The following is a 19,666-nucleotide window of genomic DNA, read 5'->3' as shown; positions in this document are numbered from 1 at the left end:
AGACGAACCTTCCAAACAATGTTACCCATAAATGCATAATCCTTATGAACCAATACTGTGAAAAAACTGCATTTAGTAAGACTATATTTCTATTTTAAAACGAAGTTTGACTTCACTCCACTTAAACTAGCTGTCTGAGGATTTAGGGGGCGATACTGAGGAGTGTATACCGTTATCTCAGATTTGCAGTTATTAAAAAGCTTCTGTTTGCCAGGACAAACACTCTTGCTCAAATACAGTTTTTCCTCTCCTTTGGAATACTGTTTGGTATTGCTGCCGATTCTGTGATCTACAGGACCTTTGTTGGAGGTGCTAATCCTTTTTCACATGAGAGACTGAGAAATGTTCTTTCAGAGAAGTGATATATTGCCTTTTTTCCCCCTACATCAAAGGAGTCCACTTTTTCCTCCCTCATTGTGAATGGCAGCAAAAGTAAGAGGAAATCTGGAAATATAATAATTTGGTTTCCTGAGCAATGAAATGAAATTTAACTTGGGGAATTCCTTAGGCTGACAGATAATTTTTGTTAAAGGATTAAAAAATAAAACAAACAAACAAAAAACCCAACTGAGCAGGGAATCTGCTCACCCTTCTAATAAACGCACTAAATATCATAGAAAGCAAGGCTCAAGATAAAAGTGTTTGCCTTTGACGAGTTCCCTTCATATAGAACTTATGCCAAAGTTCAAGAGGCTTACATAACTTATTTTGATTTTAATAAGAATTCTAGTTCCAAACATGACTCCAATCAGCATTCTGTGTGAATGTGTCTTCCTATCTTTAACTCTTATCTATAAAGCTGATCAAGGAAGAATGTGAAGAGAAAACACGAAGAACATTCCAGACCCATCTCTGCTCTCTTTTCCCCTGTGGAGCATCATTATGCATCTATTATGTAAGTCATGGCTTCACTCTGAAGTACCTAGAAGTCTAGAACACTTGGGAAAGGAGATCAAGACTTTGGGGTTCTAATATTTTCCCACCACCACCCGAATTTGAAACAAAACTAAACTTTCCTTCCTTGGTAAACAAACATACAACAATTTCATAACTTTGGTGTACAGGTTATTACTAAATCATCTCACCTTTTCCAATATTTTGCATACTACTAAAGGATGAGCTGTTCTCGAGACTCTTGACCAAAGGCCAGCTCCTTTGAGGGGGAGCTGATTCACTGTGCATTTACTGATGAGATGCGCAACGGACCTCACAAAGACCCAAAGGACGAATGTACTTCATTAAAATTCTTCGAATTTCTCATTGGAAAACTATGTTGGAATTCCCTTATCTAAAAAGTGTGCTGTGAATGAATATTACCTGCTTTTCAGGCTGGAGGAGTCTTCATGTTAATTGTGACACCCTCTTCCTTACGGAATAGTTTCTCCTTCCTCCACGCTTGGCTCTCTCTGCTTGGTCCTCCTCCATTACCCAGGTCACAGAAAATGCTGCTGTTTACTGGGTCTGTCACATTTTTAACAGCTACTGATCAAACGCTTTCACTTCTCCAGTGGGGCTTCTCTGTCTGATCGATTACATTCAAGCTTTGCTTAGTACACAGCACTGATGCTGATTCCCAACTACTTAGTACTGACTCTCCTGCCCCAGATCACCCACTTACTGTGGCCTCTTCAATCTTCTTGCTGAGCTTTTATAACATAGAACACATAGCTACTGCTGTTTAGCTTCCTCTTCACATTTATTTCATTTAGCTACTAATTATCCTACCACCTTTGAAGTGAACAGGCTTGAGCAGGAGAGACGCTCATGTTCCGTGAAACTAAATTTTCAAGTCTCCTTTAATTGTTAGAGAGGATATTTTGAGAGGCATTAGGTACAGAAATGCCATCTACGTAGTATGCATATACAAAAAGAATTCCTAATAACAGCTTTGTCAAAGTAAACTTTTAACAAAAGACAAAAATCAGGACATCTGCAGGGCCACATCGCTTTCTGAACACTGAGAATAACAAATTCAATGCTCTAAGTGGAAGGGGCAAAAAGAGATGGGCATAAAGATGACCTACATCAGAACAATCTTTATATTTTCTCATAGAGAACACACGTGTGTCAGCTTGCAGACGTTACCTATATATATAATTTCCAAACAATTCTATATTTCAAGAGTAAAAACTAAGTTCAACTAACTACTGCACTTATGCTGGTGTATATCTAGACCAAAACTGAAAGAAATCACTGTAGGAGTCACGGTGAGACACATGAAATTTTCATCAGCTCATTTCATGACAACCACAATAGCATAACCGACATTGTGGACTGTTCTCCGTCTCATTCACATTTTTACTTGCTGGCATCCAACTCTTTCAGGCCTCATCCAGCTCATCTTTGGGTCCCACGCTTAGGGCTGGGTTGCTGCACGGCTCCATATAGACGCCGCCAGCTGTGCCTGCTGCATGTGAATGTTCCAAATCAGCTCCCCGCCAGCACTGTCCAAGCCACTCCCCTCAAGTACCCCTCCTCTTCTGGCTCTAAGTATCACATCTAGCCAGATGAATCAGGAGAATGGGAAAAGTGGAGAACTCAAAAATTTACTTCCTCTTATTTATGCTCAAATTCTTGATAGATATGGGATTTTAACCAAAGCTACCAAGCCTGACCAGAGGGCCAATTAAAGAAGGGAGTGGGGACAGTGTTTTACAATGAGGTGATTTTAGAAAGACAGGAATACCTGGAAACACAGCTCTGTGTTAGGAGTACATCTTAATATGGGGGTTTGGCAGACATTTCTAAAACAAGGTATGTGAGGATACTGCTTCCCCTGGAGTGGTGGCAGGAGTGCTATGTGAAGCTGCTTATCCAGGAAGAAAGGGAATTTTGTGTCTCATTAAGGAAATATTAGAATTAATATTTAAATTACTAATATTAAATATAGTATTAAGAAATGTTAGAATTCTGTCCCAAGGAAAGGTTGTGTCTTTCCCAAGGGGAAATCTCAGGAAATATGGCAACCTTGGGGGCAGAGTGGTAATGGGATATCAAAAGAGAAAAGAAACACCTCAACTGGAATTAACAGAATGGGCAATGCACTTGGAATCAAAAATCTGGATTTGAATCCTGACTCTGCCAACACTAAGCTGTAGTAGGCAAGCAAGCTACTCACAACTCTCAATCTCCTATTCTGTATAGTAGAAATAACAACATCAACTAGAATTGTAAAGGTTAAAGGATGGAATATAGATGAAAATGCTTATAAACTATTAATACACAAAAGGTAAATACTATAAATGCAGGTGACTCCCAAATTTTATCTCTAGTCCTAACCTCTCCCTGGAGCTCCCGACTCTATACCCAAATGCCTACTCAACCTCTTCACTTGGAGTCTAATGGGCATCTCGAACCTGAGGGCCAAAATCTCAACCCCTGCCCTTGCCTAACTCCAAAAAAACCATTCCTTCTCCAGTCCTCCCCTTCTTGGTAAATAGCCCTGCCAGTTGCTCAGGCCACAGAACTCACCCTCAGTTCCTGTCTTTTCCTCCTCCAACATCTCTGCCATCAGCAAGTCCTGTTGGCTCTAATTCCAGAACATATCCAGAATCCATCACTTCTCTCCAATTTTCCACTGCTACTGCCCTTGTCCAAGCCACCGTCCTCTCCTCCCTGGACCACTGCCACAGTCTCCCTACTTCCCTCTCTCTTCCCCTCCAGTCTGCTCTCCATATGGAATCCAGGGTGATTTCTTAAAATAGTAATTAGATCTTGTCCTCCTTTGCTTACACTCACCATCCAACAGGCCTATTGGTTCCCAACATATTTAGTATGAAGTCCAAACTCCTTTCCTTCGGCCACAAGGCCCTGTAGTACGTGCCTCATCCTTTTTCTCTCACTATCTCAAACCATGTTCCTCCTCAGGCACATGCCTGGCCAGACTGGCCTTATGTCTGCTCCCTGACTATGCCAAGCTCACTGATACCTCGGGGCTGTTGAACTTCACTCTCCCAGACCCTTGCTTCTCTGGCTCCTTTTCATCCTCCAGGTCTCAGCTCAAATGTCGCTTTGTGCAAGAGGCCATCCCTGACCATCAATCCACAGTACACCCCCTCTCCCCGCAAACCAGTCACTCTTTCACATCAGCCTTCATCTGCAGCACTTATCACTATCTTAAATTATTGTGTTTGTGTTTTTATTTACTTCTTTTCCATCTGTTTCCTTCCCTAAGAAAACATAAACCCCAGGAAAGCAGAGACCCTGTCAGTATTTACCACTGTATTCCCAGTATCTAGAACAGTGCCTGGTACATAGTGAAAGCTCCAGAAATGGATCAATTAATTAATAATATAAGCACTTGAGATGATCCTCCATCATCTCAAGTTCAACAAGACACAGAGTTGCTTTGTGATCGGTGCCCTCATTTCCAGGCTTAAAACCAGTCACTGTGGCCTCCTTCCTCTCCTTGGCTCTCTTTATTCCTGTCGGTCAACACGTTGCACTGATTTGCTCTTTACTGTTGCTCCCCATTTTTTCTTTCACAGGAAAAAAAATCTTCATCACAGCCTTCCAAGTCCAGACCCCACCCAGCCTGCCTTCCTTTCCTGCCCAGCCTGCAAGAGAAGACAGGGGACAGACCTACCAGCAGTTACCTTTACTGACTGCTGGCGGTGCTCCAGGCGCTGTGCTCCCTGCTTTACACACATCATTTTGTTTAATCCCAGTAACAACTCCTAGGAAACCGTCTCCATTTCAAAGGGCTAAAATTGCTCACTTAGCGCTCAGGACCTCTACCTCTTTGCTATACTTTTTCTCAACCTGAAGGCTTTCTTTGAACGCTGAACAGAGGTGGCCATGAAGAAAAGGAGAAATGTGCCCATTCAGTAAGCCCACAAGGCAGGGCAGGGCTAACGCGTATACATTACAGGAAAGCGCACTCAGGCTCAATATAACCATCGGAACGGTGCCACCACAGAACGGCTGCCTCAGAAAGCAGCAAGGGCCCCCCTCCACAGCTCATGTGCGAAGTGGAAAACCATCTGCCAAAACTAATCTAAAAGAAATTCTTATACTGGGGAAGATGGATTTGGACTAGACTTCTAAAAGGTCTTTTTAAACTCTGAGATTTTGTCCCTATCTACAGTAAGCTCTCAACTTCTCTCTCATGAATGGTCTTCACCATATAGTTTACTATTTAACTATATGTAATCCTTTGTATTCATCTTTTTGCCAACTCCTTAGGGGCATTAGCCAAGGGTTGAGTTTCCTTTCTACCTCCTAGAGAGCCCAACGCGGTTTTGAGACCATGGCAGTGACTTAAATATGACCAAATAGATTTCTTTGGGCTGTCAAGGCAGATTCTCACTGAAGCCCAGGGTGCACATATGGGTGGCATATGCATTTAGCTATTTTGGTTGGAAAAGCTTCAGTGGGCTTGTGTGGCCAGTTGGCCAGTTGGACTGGGGAGCTATGAATCTAGGGTGATGAAAGCCCTAGTACCAGTCTGGATAAAGATGAGACATTCCATTTCTGATATTTACTAGGAAGAATAAGTTATACTAATTTGGGGAGGGAAGATTTTGTCTTGTTATACCTGTACATTTAAGATATTTAATTATTCCACAGACACATTGAGTGAATACCATATAATATGCAAAGTGCTGTGATGGGGGCTTGGGGGGGTTAAATAAATTAGTAGGGCATGTCTCCTATCCTCGATAAATGTAAAATATACTTAAAGTTAGAAAACAAGGTATTCTGATATTTAGCAACAACATATACAAATATTTTAAAACCATTGCTATTTTTGAATCTTTACAATTTATATATAAATGAAAAGAACTTGAAAAAATAGGCTTCTGCTACTGTCATGCCTCTGACTTCAGATGGGTGACATTCAAGGAAAGGATCAAAATGGTAGACCTTAGTTACAATAATAATCCAGGGAAAAGATAAGCTATTCTCAGATAATTAAGAGTTGACAAAATGTGGTTAATACCCTTCTGATAATTGTTAGCATTTATGTCATAATTCTGAGTGTGTGAACTTTAAACGTTTTTAACTTAGTTTTAAATCTTAGAAATGATTAGAACAACCAAAAAAAAAAACAAACAAAAAAACAAAACAAGGTACCTTGGAGGCAAGGCTCTGGTCAGCAGACAAAAGGTTGGTGCTCTAAAAACCCTCCTCACCTTTTATTAAAATAATTTTAACTTCAGTTCTATAAACTGCAGAGAAAACAACCAGGCACACTAAGCATTCTTGTGTTGAAAATTCTCGAATAATGGACATATGGATTTCCAGTAAACAGGGCAGAGGAAACACATGTTTATCTCTACTCCTTCTCAAACTCCTTATCAAAACTCCTTCTCCAAACAGGAGAGTTGACAAAATTAACGTAGAAACCTATAAGGAAAAAGAATGGACAAGAGAGAATTTTGAAAGCTGACGAATAGAGGAAAGAACAGTAAGTGACTTGAAAGAAGGAGAAAAATAAACCTAAGTACCTGCAGCAGAGGCACGAGGAAGTGAGCTGACTCAGCCCTCACTGCCACTCCCGGGAAGGCTCAGGAAATAGCACAAAGTGCTGGCAAAAGGGGGATGAGGTGTGGGGCTGAGGGCAGCAGGACCGACTCAAAGGCCCCCATCCATCAGCAGTTCCTTCCAGTGGGCTCCGCGTTAAAAATGTGTCTGGACTGATCCCTTCTCACCACTTCCCCCGCCGCCAGGCTTTTCCCACTCACCACCTGGGCTCTTAAAACAGCCTTTTAACTGCTATCACTGCTCCTTCACTCGCCCTATCATATTTCTCATCTGCTCAGGCCCCTCCAGGGGCGTCCCTCTCCCTCAGAGTAAAAGCCGAAGTTCACAGAGTGACCATCGAGGCCTCACCTCTGACTCCCTCTGCTCCGGCCACACTGGCCTCGGGGCCAGGCCTCGAGCACTCCAGGCTGGCTGCAGCCTCAGACCTTCCTTTTCCCTCCACTGCTCGTCCACCTGAGAGGGTCTGCTCCCTTACTGCTCTCAGGGCTTTCCTCAAAGTCATCTTTTCAATGAGGTGCTGCTCCTCGACCACTTTACCTAAAACTTCAGGACTAACCACTCCTGCCCCACATGCTTCCTATTCTGCTCCCCTATCTTTTTTTTTTTTTTGTCTTCTCAGCACTTAACATTATCTCTCTTGCCCACAAGAATGTAGGCCCCACAAGGGCTGGGATTTTGTCTGTTTTGTTTACTGCTTATCACCAGGGCCTAGAATAGTATCAGACACTTAGGAGATACTTAATAAACATCTGTAGAAATATATGTCTGTATAAGAAATCATCGGAACCCGAGTTTCTATTCTCCACCCCATACAGCCAAGAAACTACCCTTCTACCCCAAAACTTACCCGAGAAACTGAACCACAATGACCCATGATCCACAGGTAGCAATTACAGCACAGGGTGGGGTGAGGGGCTGGCCTGATACAGAGGAATAAAGTGAAAGTCTGTGCACTGAACCAGGGGCTGCAGCCCCCTGCCCCTATCTGGCTTCCAGAAGGTCAGTTGATAGCCTTAAGCACTGCACCCACCCTCATTCCCAGCTGCAACCTTCAGGCAGTAGCTAGAAAGATCCTACTATGTAGAAACTGAATGGTTCGCTGCCTGATCAACCTACAATGACAGCCACCAGTCAACAAGTTCTGTCCCTGGGACACAGAGCTTTCAAAGTTCAAGGAGGCAGCAGACATTAAAGGAAAGCTTCCAACCACAACAACCAGACCCTAAAACACACAGGAGGGAAAAAAACCTCTCTAGAAACGGAGACAAAATTAGAAACAGAAGAAAAACAAAACAACCAAAAAAGTAAAGCTAAAAGAAAACTGAAAATATATATATATATACCTGTTGTTGTAAAAAGGAGGAGTACAAACTAAATTTAAAATTGTAATTAGAAATTAAAAATATAATAGGTAGGTTAAAAAAATCTGGAAAATAAAATCGATCAAATCGCCTAGAAAGAAAAATAAGAGAAAAGAATGGAGAGTGGGGGGAGAAAAGGTAAGAAAACTAGAGCATCAATCTGGAAGATCCAATATCTAACTAATAGGAAACCCAGAAAGGACATAGAGAAAATGATGAAGAAGAAATTACCAACAAGAAATATAAGAAAATGTCCAAGAATTGAAGGAACTCGAACTTCCAGAATAAGAGGGTGCCTGATTTCCAAGGGCAAGGAATGAAAAAAGGGTCTATGGAATTTCAGAATTCAAGACAAGAAGAAGATAGTAAAAGCTTCCAGAGAGCAGGGTGGGGTGAGGAAAGAGAGAAGGATGGAAGGAGGAAAACAGAGAGAAATAGAGCATACACACAACGATCAGGAAGAATGACATTACAATTCAGATAAGTAGCATGGAATCCAGACGATAATGTAGCAATGTGATCAAAATCCTTAGGGAGAAGAATTTTAAAATCTAGAATTCTATATTCAACCAAAGTATACATCAGGTATGATGACAGAACATGTTCAGACATACGTGAGCTCAAAAAATTTACTTTCCATGCACACTTTCTCGGCAACGTAACGGACGGACTATCCCACTATGGGGGTGGGGGTGGGCTGGAGAGAAAAGTGACATGGGAAGAGCCAAGAAACAGGGGCTCAAATGGGAATTTCATAAATGACTACCATTCAGCAGACTTAGAGTGCGTTGTGGACTGTGTGCCCGAAAATTCATATGTTGGAGTCCTAACTCCTGGAGTACCTCAGAACGTGACCCTATTGGGAGACAGGGTCTTTAAAGAGGCAATCAGGTTAAAATGAGGTCATTAGGGTGGGCCCTAATCCAGGATGACTAATGTCCTTATGAAAAGGGGAAATGTGGATACAGACATGTACAGAGGGAAGATGATGTGAAGACACAGAAGAAGACAGCCATCCATCTACAAGCCAAGGAGAGAGCCCTTAAAAGAAAGCAACCCTGATGACACCTTGATCTTACATTTCTGGCCCCCAGAACTGAGAGACAATAAATTTCTATTGTGTAAGCCACCCAGTCTGTGGCATTTTATTTTGGCAGTCCTAGCAAACTAACACAGAGTGCTTCCCAACCTTTTTGGAAACCATTTTAGGGCACACAAGATGAGCTGCTCAGGGCCTTGGCTGCCCCAGGCTCTGCTCTGCATTCCTGAGGGTTACAAGGATTAATCTCTCAGTCCACCTATTACGATTCTTAAAACGTTGGCTGGGAAGGTCTGGCTCAGTATATACCCGCCACAGTTTGGAGGAGGAAGAGTCAGAGTGCTATAAAAGAAATCATCTGGGGAAAAAATGATCCTAACAGACTACTGATCACGTGGAAGATTGTGCTGAGAGGCTGCTGATGGTATAGAAGAATGGTAAGGAGAATAAAGAAAATAAAGCAGAAATTTTAAATGAGATAATTATTAACTTCTGAAAAAATAAAGTTACATAGCAAAGGAAATATACTCAACAACTACTTGGTTTGGGAATGAACAATATTTATGTAGTCAAACTATACAATCTAAATAATTAAGTAACTCAAAATTATGATAAATCTATGAGGGAATGGAGCTTGGGAGCAGGAAAGAGAGGTAGCAAAGTGCTCGGTCCTCCTACCTGTCACAATGGGAGATCAGCAGGTGACATCTAAAATGGATGAATCAATATAGGGCTGCTTAAGAATATTATTTAGAAATACAAAGATGAAGACGAGATGAAATTGCTTCTAGGAAGCAGCATTGGAAGAAAGGCAAGGACTTATGTTTTTTAGTACAAGCCACCCTTTTTTGTCCTATTTGACTTTTTTAAGCCATGTGCATTTATTATTTAATAAAAAAATTATACTTAAAGGAAATAAAAATTATGTTCAGTTAAGCATCCTATGTTATTCCTCCCATTACTCTGTTAAAGTTTACATTACCTATTTTTTTGTTTGCTTTTTTTCCCCCCAATCTTTTCAATAAATCTAATGAAGCTGTAAGAGAAGGGAATATCAAGGGAATCTAGGCTAATCAGAAGGTTTTACCCTTGGATTAAAAGCCATCTGGAAAAGGAAAACTAGCAAGATAAACTCCTCACTACAAGTGAAAGGTCATCGAGACCCAGGAGGACTTTTTTCAGTTTCATATAGTGATGTACTAGTCAAAGCCCCCTAAGAGTGAACAGACCTTTAAAATCTGCTACGTTTCAGATCACTGCAAGTTGGAAACCACTTCTGTCAATGAACATTATCCATAATTGTTTGCAAAAATGCAACAGCACAAAGACTTGTTGACATTTTACCTAGCGGTCTGCATTCACAGGAACTTACTAATCAAGTGTGGTTTTCATTTTCAAAAGTAGCACGTTGATTATACTGTAACATATATACACTTATATATATTATACAGATTAAAACCTGGGTAAAATCAATCCAACAAGAGTGGGGAATCTGTTCCTTTTCACTTTCCCCCTACCTTCAATTCATTCATATATTCAACCGTTAGCAACTACCTACTAAGTATCTACTATGTGAAAGGCTCTTATGAGAATATAAAGACACGGTTCCTGTCCTCAAGAAGTTTAGTGGAGTGAGAACACAGTGGATAATCACTGAAATGTACTCCAGCCCTCAACTCTTTACACAATACTCTGATGGAGTAATGCACAAGGATTTGGGCTTCAAGTTTGCAAACTGATTCAGCATGGAGATGTCCTCTTATGGTGTGCATTCTTGTAAAGCTTCCAGTGCCAACATTCTACAAGGGAAGCATCAAGCTTTGCTCTTGTCTAGGTAATAGGTCAAGTAAAATAGAAGCTGTTAACAAGGCCATGGCTACCCCAGAAAGACTCAGGAGTGTACCTCAGAAATTGTCAAGACCAAGAGAGAAGGAGAAACAGTCTCAATACAGAGAATTTGACTTTCACTAGTAAGCAGTGGAAAATACGAGAACCTCAAGATATGTTTAAAAACACTCAAAAGTTAAGAATTAGCATCTTAGGAAACTGTATGAAGTAGAGGTGTCAAATTCACATTTATAGATGGAACCAATTCTTTCTTATAAAATATTGATAGGCTGAAATAATCTTGTGTCTGTTAACTGAACTAACAAATGCTTCTGATGAAATAGTATCTTAGTCTGAAACAGCTTCATTGATAGAATGACAACTAAGGCTAGATTCATCTGACCAAACAAATTGTAAAATTTGATATACTTGCTTGGCAAATAAACAGTCAAAATCATCAAGAATACAACGCACAATTATCCTCAAACCAATCAATTAAAAACAGGAAGACACCATACCAGCAATTTATAAGCAAAGGTGAGGTTCAAAGTTGAAGAGTGAATGAATAACAGCCAATATTAATGATCATTGCTCTCACTTCTTGAGCACTTACTATGTGTCAGGCACAATCCTAACTGCTTAACAGTCAGGATAGCATAGTAGTTAGTTAAGAGCATGGACTCTGAAGCCAGGCTGCTAGGGTTTAGAAACGAGTTCTGTCACCAGCTGGGGACCTTGGGCAAGCGGCTAACCTTTCTGTGCCTCTGCTTCCTCATCTATAGAATGCAGATCATAACAGCACCTACGTCCTGGGATTGTGTAAAAAACAAATGAGTTAGGAAATATAATGTGCTGAAGACACTGCCACACACACAGTTAGTGCTACAAAAGTGTTAGCTGCTGTTGCTGTTCTTAAAACTAGTAAGTGGCAAACAGAGAAGAAATTCAAACCCGGGACAAACTTAAATACTAGGTATATATTGACTAAAAAAGACCTTACTGATAATGAGTTAATCAACAGTGACACAGTACACACATTTCTTGAAGATAAAAAAACAAAACAAAACCAAAAATGAATGAAAACCCAGCATTAACCACCAACGGAAAGAGTGAGGCTCACCAGTGGGATGAGCTGGAGAAGCAGCGTGTAGGAGGAGGACCACTATGCAGTGGACACAGCACTGCACTGGAGGCGGGAGATCAGGGTCCTAACACCAGCTCAGTGACCAGCTGCGCAACCTTGACTGGCTGCTTACCAAGCGGAGTGTGAACTTCCTCATCTGTTAACTAAAGGGGCAGATGAAGGTATCTTGTGGTGCTGACATCCTATGATACCATGCCCCAACAGAACATACAGTATTTTAAATATATACCTTTCATAAAAAATAGGTATTACTATTTATTTCTGAACAGCCACTTGTACTTTAGTAGGTACATCATCTAGAATGTATTTATAATTATAATTTTGGCCCAAGCAGTTGTAGAATGAAATAAATAGCATAGAGAAGCAAAACTATGGTATATTTTTAAATGCCATTAAAATATAAACAGGTTAATCTGAGAAATAAAACGAGAATACTTCTGATAACACAGTAATAATTTTTCAAACATACTAAATTTTTCTAATGAGCAGGTATAAAGTAGTTCTTATATAAAGTGGTTAATAAATACTTTACTATAGTTATATAAAAAAGTTGAGAAATGAAACAACTTACCTTTTTGCCCATGACGACTGCTGAATTTGTCTCCAATTTCTGGACGCCTTGTCTGTCTCAGCAGCATTTTGATCAGAAAAGCATCTTCGGCATTCGAAGATATCATCACTTTTTCAATATATGAATCCGTTGCCCCTTTGTAGCTAATATTAAGAGGAAGTCACTAAAGCAGAGTTTTCAAACTGCCCTTTGTGAACCTATCACCCTGGCCATATTTTATGTAATACCTATCACAGAATATTTTGACATTCCCATTTTGGGCTCTGAAAAAATGACTTTCATTTTTCAATACCAAATTCAAATGTGACAATTTCCCTGGTACAGTCCTAGTTTAAAATGGCTAACATTTATTATGAGGCAGGCATAATGCAGTTTAATCTTCACCACACATACTATTCACACGTTGTTATTCCTTTACAGGAAATAAGGAATAAGGAAAACTTATAGGAAAACCGATGCTAAGAGAGGTTAATAAGCACTTGTCCAGGACACATGCCTCATACAAAGCAGACCTGGGATTTGAGCTGGAACCTGTTACTCAACTCCAAATTATTAACCACTTTTTAAATATTACTTTTATCTACTCAGCTCTCCCATCGTGAATTTTTTCACACACTTCACCTCTTATCTGTTTTTCATACCATTATTCAGAGTCTACTCTGTGTCAGATCCGTGTAGGCTCTGGACATACAAAGATTAAGTAGACATGGTTCCTGCCCCAAAGAAACACACAACCAATAAAGGAAAAGAGAAAGGTAAGTGCAAGAAGGTTCTCAGTGGTATGGGGAAGAGGAAAGGCCCAAGGGAGATGACAGTCAGTCCTACCACGGGCTGCGGATGACAGTGGTAGCAGGGAGGGGCAGGCTATCAAGGACTGCTTCCCAGAGGAGGGGACCCTAGAGCTGAGTCCTGACCAGAGGGAATGAAATTCCAGGCAGAGGGAGCAGCATGAGTAAATGCACTGAAGTCAGATGGAACATTTGGAGAATAAGAGACAATTTACTAGAAATATGGGGGCCAATGTGCAAAAGGGTAAGGCTAGAGACGTATGCCAAGGGTCATGGACAGTCGTGTATGTATTACTATTTCATTTGGCCTTTATCCTACAGGCAACACTGTCACTGAGAGTTTTACTCAATCTACTCAAGTTTTATTCTAGTTGCTCAATAGAGTAACATGAAGAGATGAGTGATTTAGGGGAAAAAATTACTCTGGCAGTAACAGAGAGAGCCTGAGAGATGTGGGGAGGTACAAGACTGGAGGCGGCTAAGTGGTCACCAATAACTACGAGTCCGGCAGGAGAGGAGGGCCAAACTCAGACAGCTACAGCTGTCATCGGTGGATTAGAGAACTGCTAAGGAGAGAGAACTTACAGGATTTACCAAATCAAGGTTTGTAATGGAAAGGAGTCAGGATGGCAGTGCCACTCACCAAGGAAGGGACCCAGAAGGAGCATGTCTGAGGCTGGGGTAGGCGAGGGGAGAAAGATGGTTTGGATCTGGGTTTGGGGCCCCTGTTGTCCAGGTGCTGGTATGGAGCTGAAACTGGGCAGATGTCTATCTGGGAGTCACCAGCCAAAAGGAGCTAACTTCCAATTTCCTCTATTCCTTCTTTTTAAAAACCTTTCAATGTATTTCCAATACATACGTGATGGGCACATCTTTGTACTGCGGCTGCTGGGGCACATTACTTCCTTCCAAGGGAATCTGAGTCACTGTGGGCATGGACTTATTTACAAGCACTTGCTTGTTTTCTACTTTCTCACCTAAGAAAGAGAGAAGGGTGTTAGACAAATCACTATCATCTGTATGGAACGCAAAGATTATTGGTGCATAAAACCATGTGATTAGACTTGGTGCATGAAATCCAGACATGGAAGAAAGAAGAGTCCACACAGTGGGAACTAGAGTTCAGCAGGGCTTGTCTGTAATTTTGCAAGCCCATTTGAAAAACCCATAGATTAAGATCACACTGTGTATAAAATTAAGAAACCCATTTAGGAGACCATATTAATGCGAGAAAATTCATGTCAATAGGTAGCAATTTAAAATATCTCCTTGAGTGTTAGAACAGGTTTGGGCCACTTACTAGTTATTTCAACCAGTAATAAGTCACCACCAACCTAACCTGGACAATGAGAAAATACAAATATTTCTTTGATTTTCCCGCTATTCTCACCTTTGCTTGGTACCTGTTCATGGTAAGCTCAAAGACCAACTACTACACTACTGTCACTGCGCTTATTTTCCCTGCCACAGCACCCAGGTTTAAGAGTACAAAGGCAGCAAGAGGGAGGGGAAGCCATGTACCGCGTGGCTCGGGGCACCACGGCGGATGCAGCATCACCGCCCAGCACTCACCCCCTGGGCAGCATCCGTGGGCAGGGCTGTGTGGACTTCCTCTCCTAGCCACCTTTCCAACCCAGCCCCCCTTCTCGCCACCTCCCCGCGGCTCCTGTCGCCTAGCGGCCTCAAGAGCTCTCACTTGGCCCCCTCTATCTTTGCTCCCTTCTACTTTCTTCTCCACACTGCGCCCTGCCCCTCCCCCCAATCCCCATGGGCACACTGGCCTTCCTCTGGGTCCTTTAGTGAGAGAGCTGCAGGATACCTGCACAAGCCCTTCCCACGCCTAGACATCCCCCACTTCTGCTTCACTGGTTAACTCCACTTATCCTGCAGCTGCTGGTCATCTTCCCGGGGAAGGCTACCTCGACCTTCCTGACTAGGTCAAATACTCTTGCCATAAAATTGCCCCATAGCTCCTTATATGATTCCTTAACCTGGTTGTAATTTGACCTATGTTTGTGTGCGATCCTTTGATCAACGTTAGTCTCCCACACTAGCCTACAAGACTCATCGGGGCAGGGGCTGTGGGTTGTATCAACAAAATTCATCACAGGTTTATAAGTACAACAGAGTCACAGTTTTTAGTGGAAGAGGATTCTGAAGTCAGTTTGTAAGCTAAATGCACAAATGATGAAATACTGGTGTAGATGCAGGGACACGACCTTATTCTAAATATTTCCTTAAAGTGGCTTTATTCAAAATAATAAGTAGAAAAGTGTAACTAGAATAGATTGCTGTTATGTAAAAACGTATGCACAGAAAAACAGACTGGAAGGAAATTCATCAAAAGTGACCACACTGGTTGAGTTAGGAGAGGGTTTTACAGGTTGCTATTTTTTTCTGCCCTGTATACCAAACATTTAGAAATACTGCTGAATAACTTTCATAATTTAAAAATGTATACATGAAAAAAATTTTTTAAGGCTTTTACCTGGAGAACAAATACCATCTGCATCTAAAATTTCATGTCGCCAGATGGGTTTCCTTGTAGCAGCATCCAACATCGGCCCCATCACTTTATCAAAAGTCTGATTGGTATATCGTTTCAAAGTACATTTAGCATTTTTATATACAAGGCAACGCCCAAAGCCTAAAATGAAACCAAAATGGGTTCAGAACCACAAGTAATATGAAACTATGAGAGGTCAAGATTTGTGTTATTCAACAACCCACCACACTCTACCTCCCTTCCCCGCCAAAAAAACACCCCCAAACTGCTCTACATTTGGATAATCTGAGACTGGCCAAACCATATAACAATCTGATAACTTGAAGAACTGGCTCAGGATCTCTACTAACCATATTAACACTAGAATCTCTACAACCATTTTCCAGCACAGAATATACCTTGTCCGGTTGGAGGAAAGTGAGAGAAACCTAAGAATGTCACTGGGATTCTTTGAGAGCACAGAGCCATAGCACATGAAAACTGGAAAGGGCCTTAGAGATCACCTGGCTTAACCCCTGTATCCTACAGGTGCTACGAGTGAGTAGCAGAGAAATTAAGTGGCCAAGGTCACCCAGCAAGGTGGTGGCTGAGTTGAGACAGACCGAGTTCACTGATCAGCCAGCATTCTTCTCATACATCATTTTGGTGCATAACTTCTGCTAACCTTCTCTGGAAGGTTTTCCTTTTGCTGATTTTGGCATTTAGAGGAAGTCCCAAACAAGCAAACAAAAACATTAATTTTTCTCCAGAGAGGAGAGAGAATAAAAAGGACCGATCAAATAATTTTTATGGGAGAGACAGTTCACCGCTGCCCTGAAGATTAGAGTTTACTTTGATTACATTTTTAGACCACATTTATCTAGTGGATGAGGGAAAAGTTCTAGGACCAATTAACAATCTAAACATTAAGAAAAGTAAGCAAAATGAACAGAAGAAAACCTTTAGATGGAGCAAAAAACTCAACCACTGAATCCCACAAAAAGATTCGTCAGTTGTTCGAAAGAGCTGCCAATCCTGCACTAAATAACATTTCCTAACATGCTATGGCTGTATTTCTTTTTTCCCCTTTGGTCAAGCAGTTATTTTAAACTGGATTCTCCCTCTAGTCTCCTGAGGATATACTGAGCCATGTCAGAGTTCACTTAAACAGGAAAAAGTCTCCAGATTAAATGCCAGCTATTACTGAAGAAATAAATGCATGGCTGTAAAATCCTCTGCTTATGATTCTCCACCAAAAGCAGAACTCTTTCAAGAAATCTAAGAATGTGAGTCAGAAAATCAATCAGGGAAGAGTGGATTTCTAAATAAAATCTCAGTGCTCTAATGTAATTTTTTAAATATGAAGGTGACCATGCGATGTAACAACACATTTCTACAACTGGATAGTAGATGAAGATATTTGTGTGTCTTCGAGAAAGGTCTTCGTCATTATGGCTCCTGGTAAATTGTGTATGGCCATGATAAGCTCGGCTCACAGAGCCAGCTGCTTTGGAAACATTACATGATCTTGAAATTTTGTACAATGGCCATTAAGTACAACGTGCTGGAGTGCTGTGTGAATATGAACGGCATGAAATCAGAAGCGTCTTCTTCTAAATGTAAATGGACATTTTATTTACAGGTGGGAGCTCAAAAGCAAGAGGACAGTAAACTCAGATCATTAAATTGTGTTGTGGAGTTCCTGACAGATATCACAAAGTCTTCAGATTTCCACATAAATGTAACCAGTTAATCAGAAAGGAAAACACCTAGTTTTAAAGCATGGCTGTTGTCATTTGGAGGAAAAAAAGAGGCATAAATTAAGTGCAGCCAACATTAATGCCAAAGACACATGTCTAGGAGTACTATTATGGCTGCCTAGCAACTAGGAAGAGTGAAGGGGAAGGCAGAGTGGGTACGCAGGGAGGAAGGAGAGAAACAGATGATGAAGACAGAAGTCAGACCGAGGATCAGGTGATGGCTAACAAACCAGAAGGACCTGGGGACCTGCAAAAGTGAACTGTCAAAACCGGGGAAGAAAAATGTAAAAACAATGAGCCAGGGTTTGTGTATGTGTACTTTTATCATTTTGCTAACAAAAAGGTACAGCATTATAGGGTTGAGATATACAATTTAAAAAACAGCCTTTTACATACAAATATTGCTACTGGCCTCTCAAACAGGTTTGTTGTTGAATATATAACTATTTTCAAAAAACATATTTCACTTATTGTAATTCCTGCTAGGAAATAAACAAGTTCTTACACATTTTCTGTTGAATTGTCTCAAGTCAGCAATAAATTAAAATAAAGGGGAAAAAAAAGATTCCTTATTAATATTTAACTAATACCTCTATATAATATTCATTTAAAACATGTTAACACCAAGACATCACCACCTCCTGTTTGTACATTATAAAATTCAAATCGCTTGAAACTGACATTACCATTTTGACATCAAGTGACTTTCAAGTCGATCATGCCTGTATCTAAGTCTGCACAAAGCACCTTTGGTGTTAGAGCTTTGAAAACTCACTCACCTCTGTCCAAGGAAGCCTTGTTTAAAACAAGAGCATCTTCTATATCATAGCCACTATAACTCATCACAGCAACTGTCGCATTCTGTCCAGCTGGCAGTTTCTCAAATTCTATCAACTCAATAGTCTTTGTTTTAACCATGGGTTTTTGTGGATATGCCAGGAGATACATGAGAGTATCAATTCTGTTCCGCTGGTTGTATCCAATGGTACCTTCATTGATATTGGAGAAAATGAAATGCAACTTTCTATTATATCAAATAATTAGGTACCAATGAATACAGAGATAAACACATTAATTTTACTAATTAGATGAAGAAAATCTTCAGGTCAAATATTTAAAGAGCAGTACTCTCATAGTGATTAACAACTTTTAAAAACAATTTTTCTCAGTTATGTTAAAAATCCTACAAAGAAGAAAAATCACATTCAAGGTATACTAATCTAAGTAATTTCAACTTTTTGGATTTATCAAATTGATCCCATTTGAAGAGTTTTAGTCTCCAGTGGTTAATTTCACATGTTGGTTAATTTCACATGTAAGTCAACAATTCTGTATTTGGTTCTACTATGTTCCAGGCACATTTCCAGTTGCAATTGGAGAACACCCCCCCAGTGCTGAGAGGCAAAAAGCTTATACAGTAGGACAAACAGATACATTTCATCAAAAGAAATCAACAATTACAAATGTTCTAAATGAAAAGCAGGAAAAAAGGGAGGGAACAGGATGAAGAGGAGAGTGAAAGCAGAGAAGAGTAGACTTATCCATTTGCTTAACTATTCATTTATTAAGCAGTTAATAAACACCTACTCTGTGCCCAGCATTGGAGATAAAATGGAGAAAGGCAGGGTCCCTTCCCCTAGGGAATCCAGGGCCCTGTCCAATCAGGGATAGGCTTTTCTCTCCTTAGCAATCAGCCTTTCCACCTGATTGGACCTTGGAGGGGTATCACTGTCATCTGAAAGTGAAACCAGAATGTTACCTACCCTTCTCCTTTTTCTCCATTGGGGTGCATTAGGGTTCAAAGACCTGCCTGAGAAAAGGCTTTCAGTCTCCTGGGCTTGTGAACACACAATCACTCCTACTCAGAGACCTTAAAAACCAGGAAACTCATGTTTATCCTACTGTTGAGCTTGAGCATGGGCTTCTCCCAGGTATCTCTTCCTTCCTGCCCTGAGTGGCGCATCTACAACCCTCACCCACCCCAAGACGTTAACGTGCCATTTAATGGAGTTAAGCTTTAATGTGAGCAGATACCAAAACCCAGTATTTATTTTCTTTACCTTTTTCTCTTATGGTCATTAAATCAATGGTGATTTCAATTCAGGGGTGAAAATAACCTATTCAGGCAGCAAAAATGGTATGGTACAATACTCCTTGACGATTACTACAGAAAGAAATAATGACATCTGTAGGGCTCTAAAGAAA

General features: G+C 40.8%; 1 protein-coding gene across 1 annotated transcript in view; it reads right to left on the bottom strand.

Annotated features, from left to right (window-relative positions):
- The window catches only part of POLR3B (RNA polymerase III subunit B), a 116,823-nt gene that overhangs the window by 22,721 nt on the left and 74,436 nt on the right, over window positions 1-19,666 (bottom strand). Inside the window, exons 20-23 of the mRNA XM_082665749.1 lie at window positions 18,241-18,450; window positions 15,705-15,863; window positions 14,076-14,193; window positions 12,429-12,571 (exon numbers count right to left, since the gene is read on the bottom strand). Of these exons, the coding sequence (XP_082521875.1) occupies window positions 12,429-12,571; window positions 14,076-14,193; window positions 15,705-15,863; window positions 18,241-18,450 (630 nt within the window). The remainder of the gene's footprint in view (window positions 1-12,428; window positions 12,572-14,075; window positions 14,194-15,704; window positions 15,864-18,240; window positions 18,451-19,666) is intronic.

The sequence above is a fragment of the Grampus griseus genome (genome assembly GCF_964374135.1).
Source record: "Grampus griseus genome assembly, chromosome: 11".
NCBI lineage: Eukaryota > Metazoa > Chordata > Mammalia > Artiodactyla > Delphinidae > Grampus > Grampus griseus.
Note: the sequence above shows the minus strand (reverse complement) of the source record. Positions and strands in the feature narration are given on the sequence as shown.